At 38.4% G+C, this 20,321-nt stretch overlaps 1 protein-coding gene across 2 annotated transcripts; it reads left to right on the forward strand.

Annotated features, from left to right (window-relative positions):
- Positions 1-6,812: 6,812 nt before the first annotated feature.
- SIKE1 (suppressor of IKBKE 1) lies at positions 6,813-16,481 on the forward strand. Of its 2 annotated transcripts, none has more exons than XM_082647121.1 (5): positions 6,813-7,059; positions 7,293-7,398; positions 8,321-8,463; positions 9,664-9,777; positions 11,662-16,481. In XM_082647121.1, the coding sequence occupies exons 1-5, from the start codon at positions 6,901-6,903 to the stop codon at positions 11,761-11,763; spliced, it is 624 nt and encodes a 207-aa protein (XP_082503247.1). In that variant the 5' UTR covers positions 6,813-6,900; the 3' UTR covers positions 11,764-16,481. The 2 variants fall into 2 exon arrangements, with proteins under 2 accessions (XP_082503247.1, XP_082503248.1); XM_082647122.1 differs by lacking the exon at positions 11,662-16,481 and adding an exon at positions 11,305-11,365.
- The last annotated feature ends 3,840 nt before the right edge of the window (positions 16,482-20,321 follow it).

Below are 20,321 nucleotides of genomic sequence, written 5' to 3' on the forward strand. Positions count from 1 at the left end.
TCCAGTCCCTATTATTAGCACTTAGCTCAGTTAACTCATTTACTATTCTTGTATGGCCCCTCTTGGGCTTTGAGTTTACAACTCCTATAGAGGTATAGTATGTGTTTGGAATAAGGCTAGGAGGTAGTTGTTGAGAGTCAATTCTCCAAGGGTCTCTAACATTTATGCACATCTTGCAACTAATGTACTTTTCCCCTTTATTCATAGTATCTTTTCAAAGGTGTTTGACTAGAAAACAATCTTTAAGGATAAGATAGTGTCTCCCTCCAGACCAAAAGGGAGGCATGCTTACTACCCTTTGTAAAAGATTCATGTTCCGTAAGCTCCAGTTTCTCCTATATCAACCCACTACATGTGCAGGTGTCATCCTGCCCCCTTTACATCACTTTGTGGGAAGTTAAGATGGGGAAACAACATGAAAGTCCTGATGCTCTGGCTACTGTTATTGCAGATAGTAATAAACTGCCCTTCACCTCTGATCCAGGAATTTTGAGCATGGTTCCCTCTATCTAGTCTTTTAGGTGGTTCTTTCCCCAGCCACGGGCAGTTTCCTAATATTCTTGTGCTAATCAGTACTTGGCTGAAGAATTTAGGATGACACTTTGCAGATCCAGGCCTGGGACTAGGGTAAGGCAAGAGAGGTGCCCAGGAACAAAATTTAAGGAGGCCTTCACTCTCAGGCTCAAGCAAAAACCTAAGAATAAGTACCTCCTTGAAGTCTGTGGTCTGGACTTCTCTCTTGCCTCACCCTAGTCCCAGTCATGTCCACATCTCCAGAGTACTCTTTCATTTCTCTCTCTCTCTCTCCCTCTCTCAGGCTTTTTTTTTTTTCTCTCCACTATTCTACCCTCAGAACTCTGGGATGTTGTGAAGAGTAAATGTTCTAATAACTGTAAATGTTTATTACATGCTTAAAACATAAAATGTGCTCAATAAATGTTTATTATTGTTGTGACTATTATTACAAAGATATTTTTGTGCTTTTTGGTGGATATATTTGGGTTTTGTTGCTACTTACTTTCTAACAAAGATGTTCCATTAAATCAAATTCACCAAAGAATTCCTATAACACTTTTTAAAGGGAAAAGAAGATGTCTAATGATATCTGAGAAATGTTCACATTGTTTAGAAATTCAACATTTATTAAAAGCATATACAAACTTATAAGTGGAAAAGCTGAAACTTTGGCATCAGTCCAGCGGAGGAAGTCAACTACATAATCACTACTACCCCATTTGGGAGTAACAAAGCTAAAGTTACAACCTGCCAGTACTCCCCACACATACACATACCACTCACAAGTAGAAAAAAAGAAAAGAAAAATAAAGCAAGCATGCCTACTTAATCCAGCTTTCCAATACATCAAAAATTAAAGCCACTATCTTCTTGGGAATTGTGGTTTCTATTGTGTATGAAATTTAAAAACCTAATGTATCACCAGCTTTGCTCCACTTGCTATTTTAAGACACCTGTCTTCTAGCAAAATTCATTCATATTTATGGATGTCCTAAAGAATGTATTACATATGATAACAGACAGGACCAGTCAAAGACTATCTGGAATCCATGTTGTTTTGCCCCTCCTGTCCCACTAAAAGCAGTAATCTCTACTAGGTTCTCTCTACTGCATGGTTCTGCCTCTATCAAGCACCACTGCCCCCTCAGTTGCATATCAGTCCATCCACCAAGTACCACCCCCCATGCCCACTGCCTTCTTCTTCAGCTGGGACTCATTACAGATTCCCAAAGACCTCACTCTCTTCCACTGCTAGTACTACAATTTGTCTCTAAGAAGTTGAACCATGCCACAGAAAATTGTAAAATCATGGAGACTGTGCCACCACAAAAGTATAATTTCTAATTTTAGTCAGACCCCTAACACCACTCATTTATCTTTAAACATTGGTACCTCTCCTTCTATGAGAGATTGCAAATCTCCTACGATAGATTGCAAAAATGACACACATTCTTTCCCTTCCAGAAAGAAGTAGAGTCTGTTTCTCCATCCCTTGAATGTGGGCTGGCCACATGATTTGCTTTGACCAGTGAGACACTGTAGTATACATGAATAAGCAGAGGTGAAAAAAAAACTTGCACATTTGGGCTTGTAATGATCTTGTTATCCCATAGCCACATGAACAAGCCATGGCTAGCCTACTAAAAGATGAGACACATGACCAATCACTCCAGCTGACAGCTGGCCTACCACCAGATATGTGAGTGAACATATCCAGGACCAGCTAGCCTCCTGCCAACCAACAAATCACAAACCAGAATCAGCTAAGCCTGACCCAAACCAGAAGGACTACCCAGAAGACTCATGAACAAAATAAATGATTATTGTTTTAAGCCACTAAGTTCTGGGGTAGTTTTTTATGCAGCAATAAATAAATGATATACCCTCTGATTCACTTCAGTAATTACTTTATTCCAAACCCTTGCACCATTTAATAACCACCCCTACTACCATTCTCAGCACCTGATTTTACCTCCTTCTTTAATGAGAAAAACGAACATACTTAACTCCCACCCTGCCCTAACACCACACTACAGTGTAGTGGTAAAGAGTACTGATTCTGAAATCAGACTCCCAACTCTTACCTTGGCTCTGGAACACATAAGCAGTATGACCTAGAGAAAATTACATGTTCCTTCTCTGTTAAAGTAGGGGTAGTGATAATACCTACCTCATAAGGTTGTTGTGAGAATTATGAATAAAGCCTTAAGATCATTTCACTGCACATAGTGAATGTTCTAGAAATATAAGTTACTATTATTTTTATTGTGACTAGCCAGTGATCCAGAACTTGTTTGTTAACAGCTTTATTCACATATTTATTTATTCATATGCCATAAAATTCATGTATTTACAGTGTACATGTCAATGGTTTTTAGTATATTCACAGAGTACTGCAACCATCACCACAATCTAATTTTAGAGCACTCTCATCACCCCAAAACAAAGCTTGATTTTTGAGGCCTGAAAAACTAAGGTGGCTCTGATCCAAATCCTTAAGGAAGGGCCAAGAGTCCAACAGGGAAGACCAAATACTGATGACAGTCCAATGAGTAGGAGCAGAACTGTAAACAAGAAGTGAAGCCAAGAATCAGAGTCAGATAGAAATAGGGTTGGAGAGGAAACGAGGTTTAATACTTAGACACAAACAGCACCAGACTGTCTCCAGCTAACATTATCACGTATGCCAGACGGACTTAAAGGTGTAGCATTAGGTGAAGCTTCTCACTCCCCACAGTCAGACCTACCCTGTGAAGGCTGACAAAGCCAGGATTGCCCCAGATTTCTGCCCTCTAAAAAGGTCCTAACAAATCCTGGTAAGCTTTAGTCAAGGTTCCTTGGGTTACAAGTACAACCTTCAAATTCTCCCCAAGTTCTCCAGAATTGAGGTGATCACCTTTACCTTTAATGTCCAGCTAACATAGCCTAAGCCCCCATCCTATGTGACCTCAGGGAGTTCTGTCCACTCCCTAAGTATTTCTAAGATTCCTTGGGAAATGCTTACATGTTCCACAAATATATTATTGTTTCTTGCCATCTCTTACTTCAGTCTACTTCCCTGTGTTTCTCACAAGATCTCTTCATGCTATCTCAAAATCATTTCAACATCCTACCAGGATTATCTCGCTAAAGCTTTGCCCCAAGTGTAGACTTAAGCACCTACCTAAAATCCCTAAGTACAGCTAACCTGAGGCTTTAGTATTTATAAACTTAACTGCTGGCTCAAATATAAAAGGGACTACAACACGAGGAAAGATGATCATTTAAACCAAAATTTTAATTATCATTGCCCTAGAATCTACTGGCAATACTTTATCCCTGAGGGTTCTCTACCAGTGAGCTCTCTCCTTATCCTCCAGCTGGTCATGGTGTTGTAGAATGGCAGCTCTCCTCCCAAAATCAGGAGTCACTTTAGCATTATCTTTTCCTTTCCAAGCCATGGGCTTTCGCTCTCTTTCTCAGACCCAGCCAGAGAAAAAGCTGGCCTCTAGGTAGGGGCCACATTTTCTCCTCAAGGATGACTGATAGTGGGAACAAGCACTGAATTCAGGAAAGATCTCCTATTTCCCACCATGCAAAGTATGATATGGACCCTGGCTCCAGGAAGCCAATCCATAATAGTTGACAGCGCAGTTTCCAAAGTCTGACTCACTCAGCCTTAACTAGGCCCATGTGTGGTGCACTATCCTATTTCGACACTTCATGTAAGATCCAGTCCAGTTCCTTTTCACACTTTCCTCCAGGTTATAGTGAAAAGAATTTCAGACCTTCATGCTCCTCTTGTGGACTATCCTCCCAATCTATTATAAGCAAATATTTATACCAAAAACATGCACACTCCTAAAGAAAAATAGTAATTATATTCTGTCACAGAGCAGCCTAAGACTGGAAATATGAAGAATACTATTAACTCTAGGCAGTCAGTTTTATTAAAAATGCAATATATGTGCAAAAGATGCACATAATTCATTCAGACCCTGCCAGGAGTATATATAATATACAGTATATGCATCTTATTACCTTTCTAAAGTATTACATTTTCTGAATCTCAGAACACATCATGTCCCAAGGTTTTGAATAAGGAATTATGGACCTGTGTAATCAAAAGCTGACTTAGGGAAAGTGGTCAATATCTGGAAAGAAACGTTTGAGCTAGATAGATAATACTAAAGCTCTCTGATGCATAAGACATTGTTTGCAGGAAATCTAACCTATATGGTAATTGTGAGGATTAAATAACTTTACTGTAAAGTCCTTAGAACAGTGACAGACACAGAGTAAGCACTTAACATCAGTATTGCTGTCAATACTGATAGCAATTCTGGATACAATCCTTTCCATAGACCAGGTGTTAGAGACGGTTATGGTACCATAGAACTAGTATACCTTCTAATGTAAACGTTGGCCTCCCAGGTTAGGAAAAAGGGGGGAGGACAGGATCTAGGCCTCCTGAGGCACAGCATAGAATGGTAATCGGAAAAAAATTCCACAGGATAGCATAATAAGAAGTAGAATTCAATAGAGTCGATTACATACTTTTGTGGCTTTCTAATGGACCTAAAATGTCGTCTTCCAGATTTCAGTACGAACAGATTGTATGAGTGTAACAAAAAGAGAATTAGAGAATTCCACTAGATTGTCTCTCCTAAGGGCCACTGCCTGTTGTGTATACTTAGCACCTCTCCTTTGCGTAATGTAAATGTTCTGTGGGACTGTGGTTCAAATCGTGTGGGAAAGTGGAGGAGAGCACTAATTGCTTGGAATTGTGGTTTTAGTAAAAGAATATATTAAAACATTGTTTGCAAACTCTGCAATTGTGGGATAGGTGGGCCAGCAGTATTATCTATAGGAGGTGTGGTAGGCAGATTTTCTTCCAGAATCTGCTGGGAATACAAAGGTAAAAAGCCCAGTTCTCCTCCTGCACCCCCTTCTCTGACCTCTCACTGCTGTGACACTCTTGCCCCTTTCACCATGTTCCTAATCATGTCATTACCTTCAATTACTTATAAGAGTATGAACTCTTTCTCCCATTAGAATGTAAACGCCCTATTCACTTTGTTATACAGCAAAAACTAACACTCCATTGTAAAGCAATTATACTCCAATAAAGATGTTTAAAAAGAAAAGAATATAAACTCCCTAAGGGCCAAGACCTGTGTCATTCTCTGCTGTATTCCCAGACACTAAACACTGCCTGAAACAAGACTCTCCAAAAGTATTTACAGTATTAAAGTAATTAATGAAAAAGAACAAAGTTTGACACACAAGCTTGACAAGGTAAACTCATAAACCAATATAACAGCACAAGTCATTGCTGTTCTGGTTAAATTTATTTTCAATTAATAATTGAATTAAAACAGAAAAAAAAAAGGTAAGCAGAAAATAATGACTCCATCTCACATGTATTAAGATGGCTATTAAAAAAACAACCAGAAAATAGCAAGTGTCTACAAGGATGTGAAGAAATTGGGACCCTTGTGCACTGCTGGTGAAAATGTAAAATGGCACAGCCACTGTGGAAAACACTATGGTCATTCCTCAAAAATTTAAAAATAGAATTACCAGATGCCCCAGCAATTCCACTTCTGGGTATACACTCGAAAAAATTGAAAAGAGGGATTCAAACAGATAGTTATACATGTGTTCATAACAGCATTATTCACATCAGCCTAAAGGTGGAAGCAACCCAAGGGTCCATCAATAGATGAATAGATGAACAGAACGTTGTGTGAAACTTGAGGACATTATGCCAAGTGAAATAAGCCATCACATTATATGATTCCACTTGTATGGGGTAACTAAAGTAGTCAAATTCATAGAGACAGAAGGTAGAATAGTGGCTGCCTAGGGCTGGGAGGAAGGCAGAATAGGGGAAGTCTAATGGGTGCAGAGTTTCAGTTTTGCAAGATGAAAAGAGTTTTGGAGATGAATGGTAGCGATGACTGCACAACAACCTGAAGTACTTACTACTATTGAATGGTTAAGATGATACATTTTATGCATATTTTACCAATATTAAAAAAATTTAAAAAAAAAAACGGTTACAATAACAATCCACATCAATCAAAACCAGTAGGGAAAGGAGAAACTCGGACTAGCCCAGCTTTAACACAACTCGACCACCAGGCTGTGGAAACGGGAAACCAAGGGCGGGGCAAGGGCAGGCTTCCAGGGCGGTGCCCTGGGCGAGACTCCAGGAAAGCCGCCGGTTGAAGCGGGTCACCGGCCGCCTAGGCTGCCACTGCGCAAGCGCATATCGCGGCTACCACCGAGGCGCCTTTTAAACGTACCCGGAAGTGACGTCTGTAAAGCTGAGATCGGCTCAGGGAGATCTGAACTCTTCGCACAGGTGAGCGGTTCTGCGACTGTCGTCCTGGGGCCGCTATGAGCTGCACCATCGAGAAGATTCTGACAGACGCTAAGACTCTACTGGAGAGGCTGCGGGAGCACGATGCAGCCGCCGAGTCGCTAGTGGATCAATCAGCGGCGCTGCACCGGCGGGTGGCCGCTATGCGGGAGGCGGGGACAGCGCTTCCGGACCAGGTCAGGCAGAGGGTAGGGGTCCGTGCCCTCGGGTTCCGGGCACTTGAGGGGTGGAGGGTGAGGTAGAGTGGGCACTCGGCCTGGAATTTTGTCCTGGCCCAAGAGGGCGGTGGTGAGAACGTTCTGCGGGGTCGGGGCTGAGGATGCTGCCCTGAAGCTCTGCCTCCTGCCTATTAAGTTGCATCTGCGGCTGTTCTCTTTAATGCGCGATTAGTCTGTCTCTGTTTGTCCAGTATCAAGAGGATGCATCCGATATAAAGGACATGTCCAAATACAAACCTCACATTCTGCTGTCCCAAGAGAATACACAGATTAGAGACTTGCAGCAGGAAAACAGAGGTTGGTCAGGCCTTTTTGTGTAGTTATGATTTTTTCATATGCAGTAATATTTCATAAGTTCTTGCAAAACTGTTCACAAAAGCGCACATTCTGTATGTATTTCCAAGTCAGAGAGGGGCATTGGTGGTTCAGTGGTAGAATTCTCGCTTCCCAAGTCAGTACTTTTAACAGGAAAGTTAGCCTGTGCTCGCCCAGTATCAGTAAAGTTTGTTACATTACCCTTTTCAAGGTCTTACTGATTTTTTATTTAAAGGCAGCTTATCAAAGAGGTGCTTAGTAGAGTTGAATTATTGCATGGCTTATTAGGTGTCCCAACATGGAGGCTTGCATAACAAGAGAATATCCTCAAGGACTTAAAATTTAATGTTTAAATATTAATTGAAATAAACATTAAAGCTAAGATTGAAGGTTTTTTTATGTTCCTTGTGCAAGGTGGAAGAGGTAAATCGTATCCTCGGGTGTATATTCTTGGGCTTGATGAATACATTATTAATGATAGTAGTATGAATAGTTATTTGTATATCAGTTTACAGAGGGCTTTCACGTGTATCATGCCATTACATTCTCACATCTTCATTTTGAGGTAGACAAGGTTTTTATTATTACAAGGCAGATAAGCAATAGGCTCAGAGAGGTTAAATGATTTGCTTAAGAGTCGTAATCTAGTGACTCACAGAACTAAACTTAAACTCATGTCTTCTGAGGCCACATCCCATGTTGTTTCTACCAGATTATGCTGCCACTGCCTAGAAAGATATTTTTCACATAGACCATAACTGTTGAGTTCTGTGGACTTAAACACTAATTTACAACTTTGGATTCATAATGTTACATGAAGTGTCATAAAATTCCAACTGTTTGAGTTTGGCTTTAGGACGTACCTCTCAGACATCACTGCCAAGTTATTTTATTTTTTTGATAGAGCTATGGGTTTCCTTGGAGGAACACCAGGATGCTTTGGAACTCATCATGAGCAAATACCGGAAACAGATGTTACAGTTAATGGTTGCTAAAAAAGCAGTGGATGCTGAACCAGTCCTGAAAGCTCACCAGTCTCACTCTGCAGTAAGAAACTTTGATGAATACGTTCTAAATGAATTGAAATCTTGAAATTGTTTTAGATTGTGTGTTTGCTTTTGAAGAAAAGTAAGCTTGTTTTCCTTTCATGTTTATCACATTTGCTGTAGGTTTTACTATAGCTTTGTAAAGATATGAATAGAAAGAAGGGGGTAAAGGGCTGCTCAGGGCCTTTTATTTGAGTAAGACTAAAGTTCCTCCCCCCTTCACCAAGATCTCTTTTCAAGATGTTAATGAATGCTTAGTTAGCTCTTCCACCAAACAGAATGCCAGTTAGTGTTGAAGGTGCTCAGTAAATACTTGGGTAGTTATTGTACATTTCACTGGTCTGTAAGCTCCTTGGTTGTAAGGAGCATGAATTCATCTTTTATCCCTAACATAGTACTTGGCACATAGCAGGGGGTCAGTAAACTTTTATTAAACTGAACTACATAGCATCATACTATGTTGTTAGGAGAGAGAAGTATGGTTTAAAAAAATAAAAGACATGGCATAGTTTCTATACTTTGGTTGCTTATGATTTAATTTGGGAGACTGAGTACTTGTTCTTAAGTTTGTAGAGTGCTTCAGAGTTGTCATTGTACATTCACAGGTACTATATCATTTAATCCTAGATTAATAGATTGACACCTCACTATTTACTGCAGTGGAATTTATGGAAGATAAGTTTCATCTTAGATCCCACTTGAAGCATTTTAATGACTTCAGTTAACTAAAGTCATAGGGCACAGGGATATTTTAAATATGTGAATGGCTTACATCTGGACAAGATAATAATCTGTGGTCCAGAGGAGAAAACTTGATCCTTGAAGGAGACAGAATTTAGCTTTTATGAAAAACTTGCTAAGAGATATGTCCAATGATAGAATAAGATACTTTGGAATATGGTAAGCTTCCTGCCAATAAAAGTATTCAAATTTAAGTTAAACAGCCATTTAGAGATAGTGTCCAGTGTCCAATGGGTGGTTAGACTAGAACTGATCTTTTGAAAACAAATTATCTGTGAATATCACAAGATAACTTTATTATGGCTTTACCTCTGAGGACTTAGATTGTAGTGAAACTCCTTTGTAACCTCTGTACCACAGATTAAATGAACTTTTAACATCATAATGCACATGTTTTCATGAACTTCCTGTCTGTAAAAAAGATGACTTTTTCACCTTTTTATTCTTAATATCCTCACAGGAAATTGAGAGTCAGATCGACAGAATCTGTGAAATGGGAGAAGTGATGAGGAAAGCAGTTCAAATGGATGATGATCAATTTTGTAAGATTCAGGAAAAACTAGCACAATTAGAGGTAAGATTGTTGATACTTTAGGTTCACAATATTTTACGGAGATTTCAGACTCTGGAAGATACGCCATCACTGTATTATCACTGTTATGTACTGATGTTTCCTTTGTGGTCTGATTTAAAATTAAAATACATCCTCCATACCCTTTTCAAGAAAGGAAATGTAATCAGCAGCAAACAATGAAAATGCCAACTGTGTATTAGCTAGAAATTGAGATATCATATTGAGAGGGTAGAGAGAGTGGAAGGGACAGATTACATGTGAGCTAAGGTGCCTCATCTGCCATAAAAAGAACTCAAATAGGCAATGTCTAAACTTCATGATCAGGAAATAGCAGTACCGGGCATATTATGTAGAATTATGGAAGTAAATACCAAAAGAAATAGATAAAAATATTAAAAGTGGTTGCCTTTGGGAAACAAAGTCAAGGGACTGCAGTCTATTTTATAAGTCTTATAGTCTTGATTTTTTTTAAATTAATTTTTATTGGATAGTCTTGATTTTTTTTAAAAGCTATTTTCTGTAATATTTTGATTAAAAATGGGAGTAATTTACAAAGAAAGGCCTGGGGTGTTAGTGTGCCCATAAAATTGTTAAGGAAAAGCATTACAATAGATCAGCGGTCCCCAACTTTTTTGGCACCAGGGACTAGTTTCGTAGAAGACAATTTTTCCACAGACTGGGGGTGGGGATGGGGGGATGGTTCAGGCAGTAATGTGAGCGATAGGGAGTGGCAGATGAAGCTTCGCTTGCTCACCTGCCACTCACCTCCTGCTGTGCGGCCCGGTTCCTAACAGGCCGTGGACCAGAAGCCATCAGAGGCCCGGGGGTTGGGGACCCCTGCAATAGATGATTTGAATGTTCCTTATTACAAGATGCTGTCATGGGCCCTTTGAGAAATACTAGAGAGAAAAAGACAGGGTCCCTGCTCAGAGTCTAATGAAAGGAATAAGACTAGTAGTATTTTGGTATGAAATGGTATATAAATGCTAGGAGAGAGATACAGAGTATTGAGGGAAGCACTTTATATGGTACAAGGTTTAATGACCATGGGCTCTAACTCTCAGTGAAACCTGAAAATGCTGTGGCTTCCCAGAATTTCCTGCAGAGAGAATAAGGATGAAGAGTGCAAACTGCCCTACCTGGAAATCAAAGGGAGTGGCAAGGTCCCAATTAGGAGCTAGGAGTTAGGTAAAATGATAGAATGATCTTGTCTACGCCGTCCCTAATTTATCTCACTTATGGAAACAGCCTAAGGAAATGTGGGACAAATTTTACTTAATATTTTAAGTGGAAAAAACAGGGGCATTGGATTGAGACCCCAGCAATACCACATCTAAGTTGTCTAAGTTTGGACAAGTTTTTGGACTTTTGTGGGCCAGTGTCCTCATCTCAAAGAGAACACGGATGTAGGCAATGGTACTTACCCTACCTATTGTGTGAGATAATAGATGTAAGACACGCGTGTGATACCTGGCTGTGTGCCCAGTGATTCTTTTCCCCCTTTCCTTCCTTTCTCCAAAACCGTAGGACGTCTAGGAGAGAAGATTGAGCAGAGTGAAATTATTATTAGGAATTTGAAAGATAGAAGAAACAATACTAAAACTTGTGGGAACTATAAAGAGTTTGACAAGCAGTGAATTCCTCAAGTGGAGAGGGACCTTGTTTTTTTCTGTGTAGTCCTAACACGTGGCATGTGGAAATTACTCAGTAAATGTTTTTTAAATGAATAAATAAGTAGAATTTTAGGAAATTCTCAGTTCTTTTGTTTCCTTAAAACTTTTAAAATTAAAATAATATGCTTTCTGTTTCAGGCCCAAAACAATGTGTTCTGATGCAATTTGACAGTCAAAATACCTGAAATGACCATATACTTTTTTTTTCCAGCTTGAAAATAAGGAACTTCGAGAATTATTGTCCATCAGTAGTGAGTCTCTTCGGGTCAGGAAGGAAAACTCAATGGACACTGCTTCCCAAGCTATCAAATAATTCAACTTCTGAATGACGGCTAGAGATTGTTTATCGAGGAAGGAAGTTATTATCTCTCTATTCGAGTATTGTCCATTCAGTGTCTTGCCTCAGACTTGATTTAACATTGATTAAATGTATCAAGTGGCAGTTTAGAATTCGCAGTCAAAAGTGGCTGTCCACGAAACAGTTTTGGGGTATGTTAGTGAAAATACTCACTAAAATACACTGAGTTTCACCATTCCTTTCTCTAAGAGACTACTTTTAATTTTCATTTCTGGGACCTCAATTTATATGAACTGTTTTCAGTTCATTTTTGTTCTTTCATATCTCTGAAACTTAGAGCATTTTATTATAAACCAGCAATTTTATTTTATATAGGATTATAAATTGCAATTCTTAAAAATTTTAAAAAGAGATTAGCTTTTTCAATATATTTGGCATAAACCTGGATTTGTTTCCATTTGAGAAAAATAATACAATTCCACAGAAGTAGATTGGCAGATTCTCTAATTTGTAATGTCATTCACCTTTTTTGATGTTTTAAGTCTCTCTGGTGCTAAGAGTTGGCACTTTATGGCCTGGTGTCTTTACTCTTAATTTGAGAGAACCTATTGCTAGTCCCTGGGAAACATACTTGAAAATAAGTCAACTGTTTTTTTACTAGTGGTAGGATAATCATCGTATTGTTCAAAGAATGCTGAAAAATTTGTCCTGTGTGTGTTTACACACACATGTGCTCTTAGTTCAGATGCTAAAAGTAACTTTTATTTATTCTATTAGATGTTAGTAGTCAATTTTTCAATTTTGTCCTACTAGGAAATCTTCAGCTTGGGTAGTTTACCCAGTGTGAAGAAGATATAATTGGTTTATTCACATCATAGTTCTTAGGTACTACATTCTACAGTTTATATATAACTTTCATTTACAATTAAGAACCATCACTTACTTGGATGTCTTTCATTACTAGTACTAGTAGTTGGCTTTCTTTCTAGATGCATTTTTCACAGGAAGCAAAGTTGTATCACTTAATGAGAGTTTATTACATTCATAGAAGCTGTGTTGAGATTCAAATGCTAAGTGGTCAGCTAGGCCCACTCATCATTTCATTCCCCCATCTCAGTTTACTCACATTTCAAACTTATAAATTACTTCATGTAATACTATCAATTTAGGTTTGCCCCAAAATAATTGAAATAATGAATGCTAAACCTGTCAATATTTCCCAGTAACCGAAAGCACTATACTGCATGGGAGAGACACATCATTAGAAAGAGTTTTTTGTTAGTGCTTTGTGTGGTGTAACCTTTTTTTTGTACAGCCGTAAAGAATTAACTCCAAATAAAACAACAGAATTTCTCCATGATATCCTAAGAGCATCTGATCCCAGTAATACCAAAGGACTTTGCCTAAAATGGTAGGCTGTAATGAATCGGTATATGTCATTTTTGAATTTGTCAAATTTCTATTCAGAATCCTGCGAACAATTTCCACCCGAAGTGTGGACGTTTTTATCTCATTTCCTAAGAGTATGTAAACTTTTAGTCTAGCCATTTGCCTTGCAGTATATGTCCTAAGTGCCACTCTGTTCCACAGTTCCATTCAGGAGGCAGGTACCCTATACCATTGGTCAGCTGCCATGGCCAGTTTTCAGTGAAAATGATAAGGTAATCAAATGGCCCATTAAACTATAACATGGTGTCTGCTTTATGTTCCTTTAGAGTTGTTTGTAAAGTTCTTTACATCTCAGATATCAGGATAAATCTAAATGTTAACTTTTCCCCCTGGTAAATCAAAAGCTTGAAGCATGAGCCTCAAGAATTCTCAGCACCCTATATAATGTGAATTCTAGCTGGTGTTAATACTATGAAAATAGTGTGTAATTAGAAAATTGAAGGGGAGAAGGAATGTTCTTGACTTTGGTCTGAATGGGTATGAAAGTTTATTTTGCAGTGGATGATGGAACTTGACTGATGTGCAAAATTTTAGTAAAAACTTATCTTTTCTAATAAAAATCTCATTTTGAGAATATCAGCTAATTTTACTCAGTAATGAGTCTAATTATAGGAAGTGCAAGGGTTTATTTTTCACTTATATAGCAACCTATCAGGTACACAGCGTTTTTCATAAATACTCTCTAATTATCACATTGTAGTTCAGATAACTATAAATAGTTGTTTCTGAAAGGTTTTAGAGGTTTCCTCATGGTTAGAAATCATAAGTTACATGATTACAAGTCAAAGTATAAAATTAAAACTGTTTGGAAGTATCTTGGAAAAATGCGTAAATATTATTGATACCTACCTTTATTACCTTATATTAATACCTTATGCATAATTTGATTCAAACATTGAAGATCTATTTCAGTGTTCCTCAAAATGTGGTTCACTGACCTACTACAATAGAAGTTTGGGGATGGAATCTAGGAATTTGTATTTTAATAATCATCCCAGATAACTTCTAAGGACACTAGTTTGAGACTGTCTAGTTTACTATGTTAGGCACTTGATTTGGAGTTATGAATTTTAAAAAGCAGGGGGGAGGCGTTGACAGTGTTTTTGAAGAAAAATCTGGTAGAAGAGGCAAACAATGTGATAAATCCAATATAAGGATGTATAAAGTACAGAGGAGGGACTATTTACAACTTGAGAATCCAATAGAGACAAAATGAGTAGAACTAGAAAGCTTAGTGCTTTCTAGTTATTATATAATCTCCATTTCAACTGTACCTCATTTTACAGATACTCAGGCACGAGGAGGTTATTATTCCAAACTGAAACCAAGATTCAAACCCAGACTTAAACATATTCTTAACCATTAAGTTAAGATTCCTTTAAATGCCAAATACTATTCAGAGTTCAAGTGGTTCTTGAGAGGAAAATCTATTTTATTAATGGTGCAAAAGATACACCACAGCCCATATATTAGAAAATTTCATGAATTTAATAAATGGAGTCTTAAGGAATGAGACATAATTGTCATCTGTTTTTTAGAGTGGTTTAGCTGAGAGTATGTGCGTGCAACTGAAAAGAGCAATGCTTAGAGCTTCCCTGGTGGCGCAGTGGTTGAGAGTCCGCCTGCCAATGCAGGGGACACAGGTTCGTGCCCCGGTCCGGGAAGATCCCACATGCTGCGGAGCGGCTAGGCTCGTGAGCCATGGCCGCTGAGCCTGCACATCCGGAGCCTGTGCTCCACAATGGAAGAGGCCACAACAGTGAGAGGCCCGCGTACCACAAAAAAAAAAAAAAAAAAGAACAATGCTTAATCAGTGCTTAACAATCCTTACTGTTGATACATACAGGAAAGGGTGCAGTTCTGTCTTTCAAATCTGTCTCCTTAGCATGTTGTTTTTCAGCCTTCACGCAATTTTCTTGTTGCAAGAAGGTTGCTGCTCTGCCAGAAGTCATGTCCATGTTTGAAGGCAGAAAAAAAAAGGGAAATGTCGTATGCCAGCTATATGTATTCTCTTTTATGAGGAAAAGCAACGCTTTCCCAGAAATCCAGACAGACTTCCCTTTGTCATTTGCCTGACCTGTTACATGGTCACTTCTAGTAGCAAAGGAGGCTGGGGACATAGCTGCCACAAATAAAATCAGTATTCTATTAGCAAAGAGGAAACAGTATTGGTAAAGCAGCTAACAATGTCTGACACAAGTCCTCTTACACTGAATAGATTTTAACAAGTGTAAGCATTAGCCAAAGGAGTGTGTTGGTGTTGAGTGGCCAAGGAATGGGCTGCGGAAGACATCTGACATTTCTTTTTAGGCTGCCCATTATCCTAACTCCTATACTATAGTTAGGGAACCCATCACCTAATGAGGCAGAGCCTTCCTCCGTCCTAAAAAATTTGAAAGTGTCAGATGTTTTCCCAGCCACTTTGCAGCCAGTGAAGATACCTCTGCCTTAAAAGTTAGTGATACAAAGAAGCAGGGAACTATGCTGAATTCTTTGAATAAAGGCAGTGACTACAACACTGGCTACTACATCCACCTCCACAGAAGGAGCAGCAAGTGGCTGTACTGACAACATTCAGTATCCAGTGTCAGCAAAGTCAATGGTGTAAGCTGCAGTGTCTCTGCCCCAGTGGACACAGTGGGGTCTTCACTGAAGCAATTATCTGAAGTGATTATAGAGGTTGTATAGCCTCTAATTCTGGTTTTCTGGCTATCCAGAGATCCTGAGGATTACCTGAGAATTATTAGCTTTTAATAAAATCACTTTTTGTTAAAATTAACCTGAATTGACTATAATTAAGAACGCTGACTGATAAAATAAGCATAGTTTAAAAAGCAACAATGCAAATATAAATTTTGTCAACACATTATGCATAATTTTGCCCTTATGTTTTAATGTAATTTTTGACATAAAAAGATGTGACATGCAAATTATCAAGCATAATAATTCATCACCTAATTTAAAAAATAGAACATTACCCATATGTTACATTTATTTATTTGTGCTCCTCTCCTGTCTCTACCCCTCTGCTCCCTCTTTTTAATAGTTTTATCACATGAGAAAAGACCTAAAATATGTGTATAACACTAAAGTGACATTTTTTAGTTTTGCTCCTTTTTGAGCTCTATGAAAGTGGTATTAGACTGTATAGTAGTCTATGGGGATTTGATTTTTTTCACTCTTCATTATGTTTCTAAGATTCATTGTGTTGTATATAGTTGTCATTCATTTTCATTGATGTACTAGATTTCATCATGTGACTACAGTATATTGTTAAGAGATACATACATATAAAATAATAAAATTATACATTTTTTTAAAAATCCTTGCTAATATCTGACTCCTAATTTTTAATTCTTCCTCCATCTACCTCATTGATATTAGACACGTTTCACTATAAGCAGTTGTATTTCATATTCCGCAGTTATTTCACTTGCAGTTGTCTCATGGCAACTTTCAAAGTGAATTAAGGACTATTATCCACTAATATTCATAGTGGAAAGCAGATGATGCTTTTTCTTTTGTCACTCTCCAAGAATGCTTAAGAGAAAGTGGAACCTTCAGAGCTTCAATGAACTACAATTCACTCAACATTTCGTCTAGCCTCCTAGAAATGGATTTCTGTATGTTATTGATCCTAAGATTCATTTTTATTTCATACTTTAATGTCTCTGAAATTGAGATATGTCTTATACATGTAGGGGTTGTCATCTAGTTGATTCTAAGCATAAGAAAATTGGTTTGCATTCCTGGTGGTGTGACTGGATAAAGTCAAGTTCTTGATATTTCAGTCAACAAACTAAGGACAATTTGAGAAAGGAATGGGGGTTTAGCTGTTTTCTGTGAACTTTCCATTAGCACTTACTGTAAAATCAGGAGTGCCAGCATAAGAATTTGGAGTATGGCTGTATTCATTTTCTATTGCTATGTAACAAATCACCACAAATTTAGCAGTTTAAAGCAACACCTATTTAATATCTTACAGTTCTGTAAGTCACAGGTCCATGCAGGGCTCAGCTGGGTTTTCTCAGGATCTCACAAGGCTGAAGTCAAGGTATCATCCGAGGCTAGCATCTTGTCTAAGGCTCTGGGCCCTCTCCCATACTCACGTGGTTGTTGGCAAAATTCATTTCCTTGCTGGTGTAGAACTCACAGGAGATCATCTCTGACTTCCCTTGCGTTCTACCTCTAGACTCCCTTTTAAGAGCTCATCTGGGGACTTCCCTGGTGGTCCAATGGTTAAGACTCTGTGCTCCCAATGCAGGGGTCACAGGTTCGATCCCTGGTCGGGGAGCTAGGATCCCACATGCTGCCGGTATGGCCAAGATAAAGTCTCCAGCCACTGAGGGGGAAGAAAAAGAGAAAAAGAGAGAGAGAGAGACAGAGACAGTGACAGAGAGACAGAGAGAGAGAGAGAGAGAGAGAGAGAGCTCACCTGATTAGGTTAGGCCCACACAGAATAAGCTCCCTCTTGATTAACCCAACTGATTAGCTATCTTAATTATATCTGCAATGATCCCTTTTGTCATTGATGAGATATAAGTGATATCCTCTAAGATCTACAAGCCCAGCCCATGCTCAAGAGGAAGGAATTATACACAGCAAGTGTACCAGGTGATAGGAATCTTGGTGATCATCTTAAAATTCTGCCTACCACAGTGGCTTTTGGCAGCTTGGAATAAAATCCTGGAGACAACAATGAAACACTCAGGAAATTCTGCATTACCAGTATTCTTGGTGGCCCAAGAATACTTCTGTGTGGAAAAACCTGCACATCTATGAGACAAGAGATTTATTAGCAAGATCCACCAATGCATGCTAAAATAAGTGGACTAAAGTTCAAACAGAAAAAGGATATTTGCATAGTCTCTGTATCAGTTTCCCAGAGTTGCCATAACAAATTACCACAAACTGGATGGCTTAAAACAACAGAAATCTATTCTCTCACAGTTCTGGAGGCTGGAGGTCTGAAATCATGGTGTTGGCAGGTCGGTTCTTTCTGGAGGGTCTGAGGAAGAATGTGTTCCATGCCCCTTTTCTAGCTTCTGGCAACTCCTGGCATTCCTTGACTTCCATATGCATCATTGCAATCTCTGCCTTCTCAGTCTTCACATGGCGTTCTCCTTATATGTCTCTGTGTCCAAATTTCCCTCTTCTAAGGACACTGATTGTTGGATTAGGGTTTACCCTAGTCCAGTATGACCTCATTTCAACTTGATTATATCTGCAAAGATCCTATTTTCAAATAAGGCCACATTCTGAGGTTCTGGGTAGACATGAATTTTGACAGGACACTGTTCAATCAAGTATGGTCTCAAAGTATCTCCACCACAATATTTAATTATTATAAAGGGAAAAACAGTAATTTTACCATGAAGAATCCTGGCAGACAACACTGACCAATTGATTAGGTAAACATCACTAATAATACTTTTCAACATCATATAAGCCCTGATACAATGCAATGACAAGGATACATAACCTCTGTAACATTCTTCCAAATAATGCATAACCTCAATCTAATCAAGAGAAACATCAGACAAAACTGAATTAAGGGAGGTTTACAAAATAACTGACCAATATTTTCCAAAGCATCTAGGTCATGAAAGACAAGGAAAAGCTGAGGAACTGTCATAGGATAGAGGAAACTAAGGAGACATAGTATTAAATGTAGGATGGGATCCTGGATTTGATTCTAGGAGAGAAAATGGATATTAGAGAAAAAACTGGTGAAACTCGAATTAATTTTGTAGTTAATATTATTGGGTCAAGGTTGATTTCCTACTTTTGAAAATTGTTCTATGGTGAGGTAAGATTAACATAATAGAAAACTGGGTGAAGGGTTTATGGGAACTTTCTGTGCTGTATTTCTAATTCTTTTGTAAGCCTAAAATTATCTCAGAACAAATATGCATTCCCCTGATTACTAATGAGGCTGAGCATAATTTCAAATGTTTATTTGCCTATACAGAGATTTTTTTAATATAGACATTCAAGTCTTTCCTCCATTTTCCTTTTCTTTGATTTTTTTCTTATCGATTGATATGTATTAATTTACTATACATTCATGATAATACATTGTCAGTTTTATATGTTGCAAATATATATTCTCCTAGTCTGTTGGTTTTTTATTTTTTTATGGTGCCTCTTGATGTATGGCATTTTCAAAATATGTTCAGGGACTTCCCTGGTGGCGCAGTGGTTAAGAATCCGCCTGCCAATGCAGGGGACAATGGTTCGAGTCTTGGTCTGGGAAGATCCCACATGCCACGGAGCAACTAAGCCCATGCACCACAACTACTGAGCCTGCGCTCTAGAACCCACGAGCCACAACTTCTGAGCCTGCACACCTAGAGCCCGTGCTCTGCAACAAGAGAAGCCACTGCAATGAGAAGCCCATGCACTGCAACGAAGAGCACCCCCCAATCGCCACAACTAGAGAAAGCCCGCACGCAGCAACAAAGACCCAACACAGCCATAAATAAATTTTATAAAAAATAAAAACATGTTCAAATTTATTACTAAAAAGAAAGAGATTCAGAAGAGTTGGACTAGTAAAGAAGTTTTAGGAATACCTCAACTAATTTACTTTGCTTTTTTTTTTGCTTTATATACACACAAGTGTGACATAATTTTAAAAAACTAGGTCTAAATTAGTTTAAAAGGGCCCTTTTAATAAATATAAAATTCTAAGTAATAAAAGTATTATGTCATAGTGTGTTGGTTTTTTTTTTTTTGGCTGCACCAGCACGGCTTGCAGAATCTTAATTCCCCAACCAGTGATGGAACCCATGCCCCCTGCAATGGAAGCACGGACTCCTAACCACTGGATCGCCAAGGAACTCCCTATGTCACAGTGAAAATGGCAACATTTTCTTCTTGCTGGTACATAAATAATGATGTATCACACAGTCAATACTGTCTTAGATTTAATTAAATAAGTATAACTCATTCATTCAATGAACATTTATTAAGTACTTACTGTTATCTTAGCCACTATCCTAGGTTTAGAGGATACAATGATGAACCAGAGAACTGAAGCTTACATTATTGTTCAGGAAGTAGGGCAATGAAAAATTAAATTCATAAATGTGTTAATTTTGGATAACAATACATATTATAAA

This window comes from Grampus griseus, assembly GCF_964374135.1.
Source record: "Grampus griseus genome assembly, chromosome: 1".
Taxonomy (NCBI): Eukaryota; Metazoa; Chordata; class Mammalia; order Artiodactyla; family Delphinidae; genus Grampus; species Grampus griseus.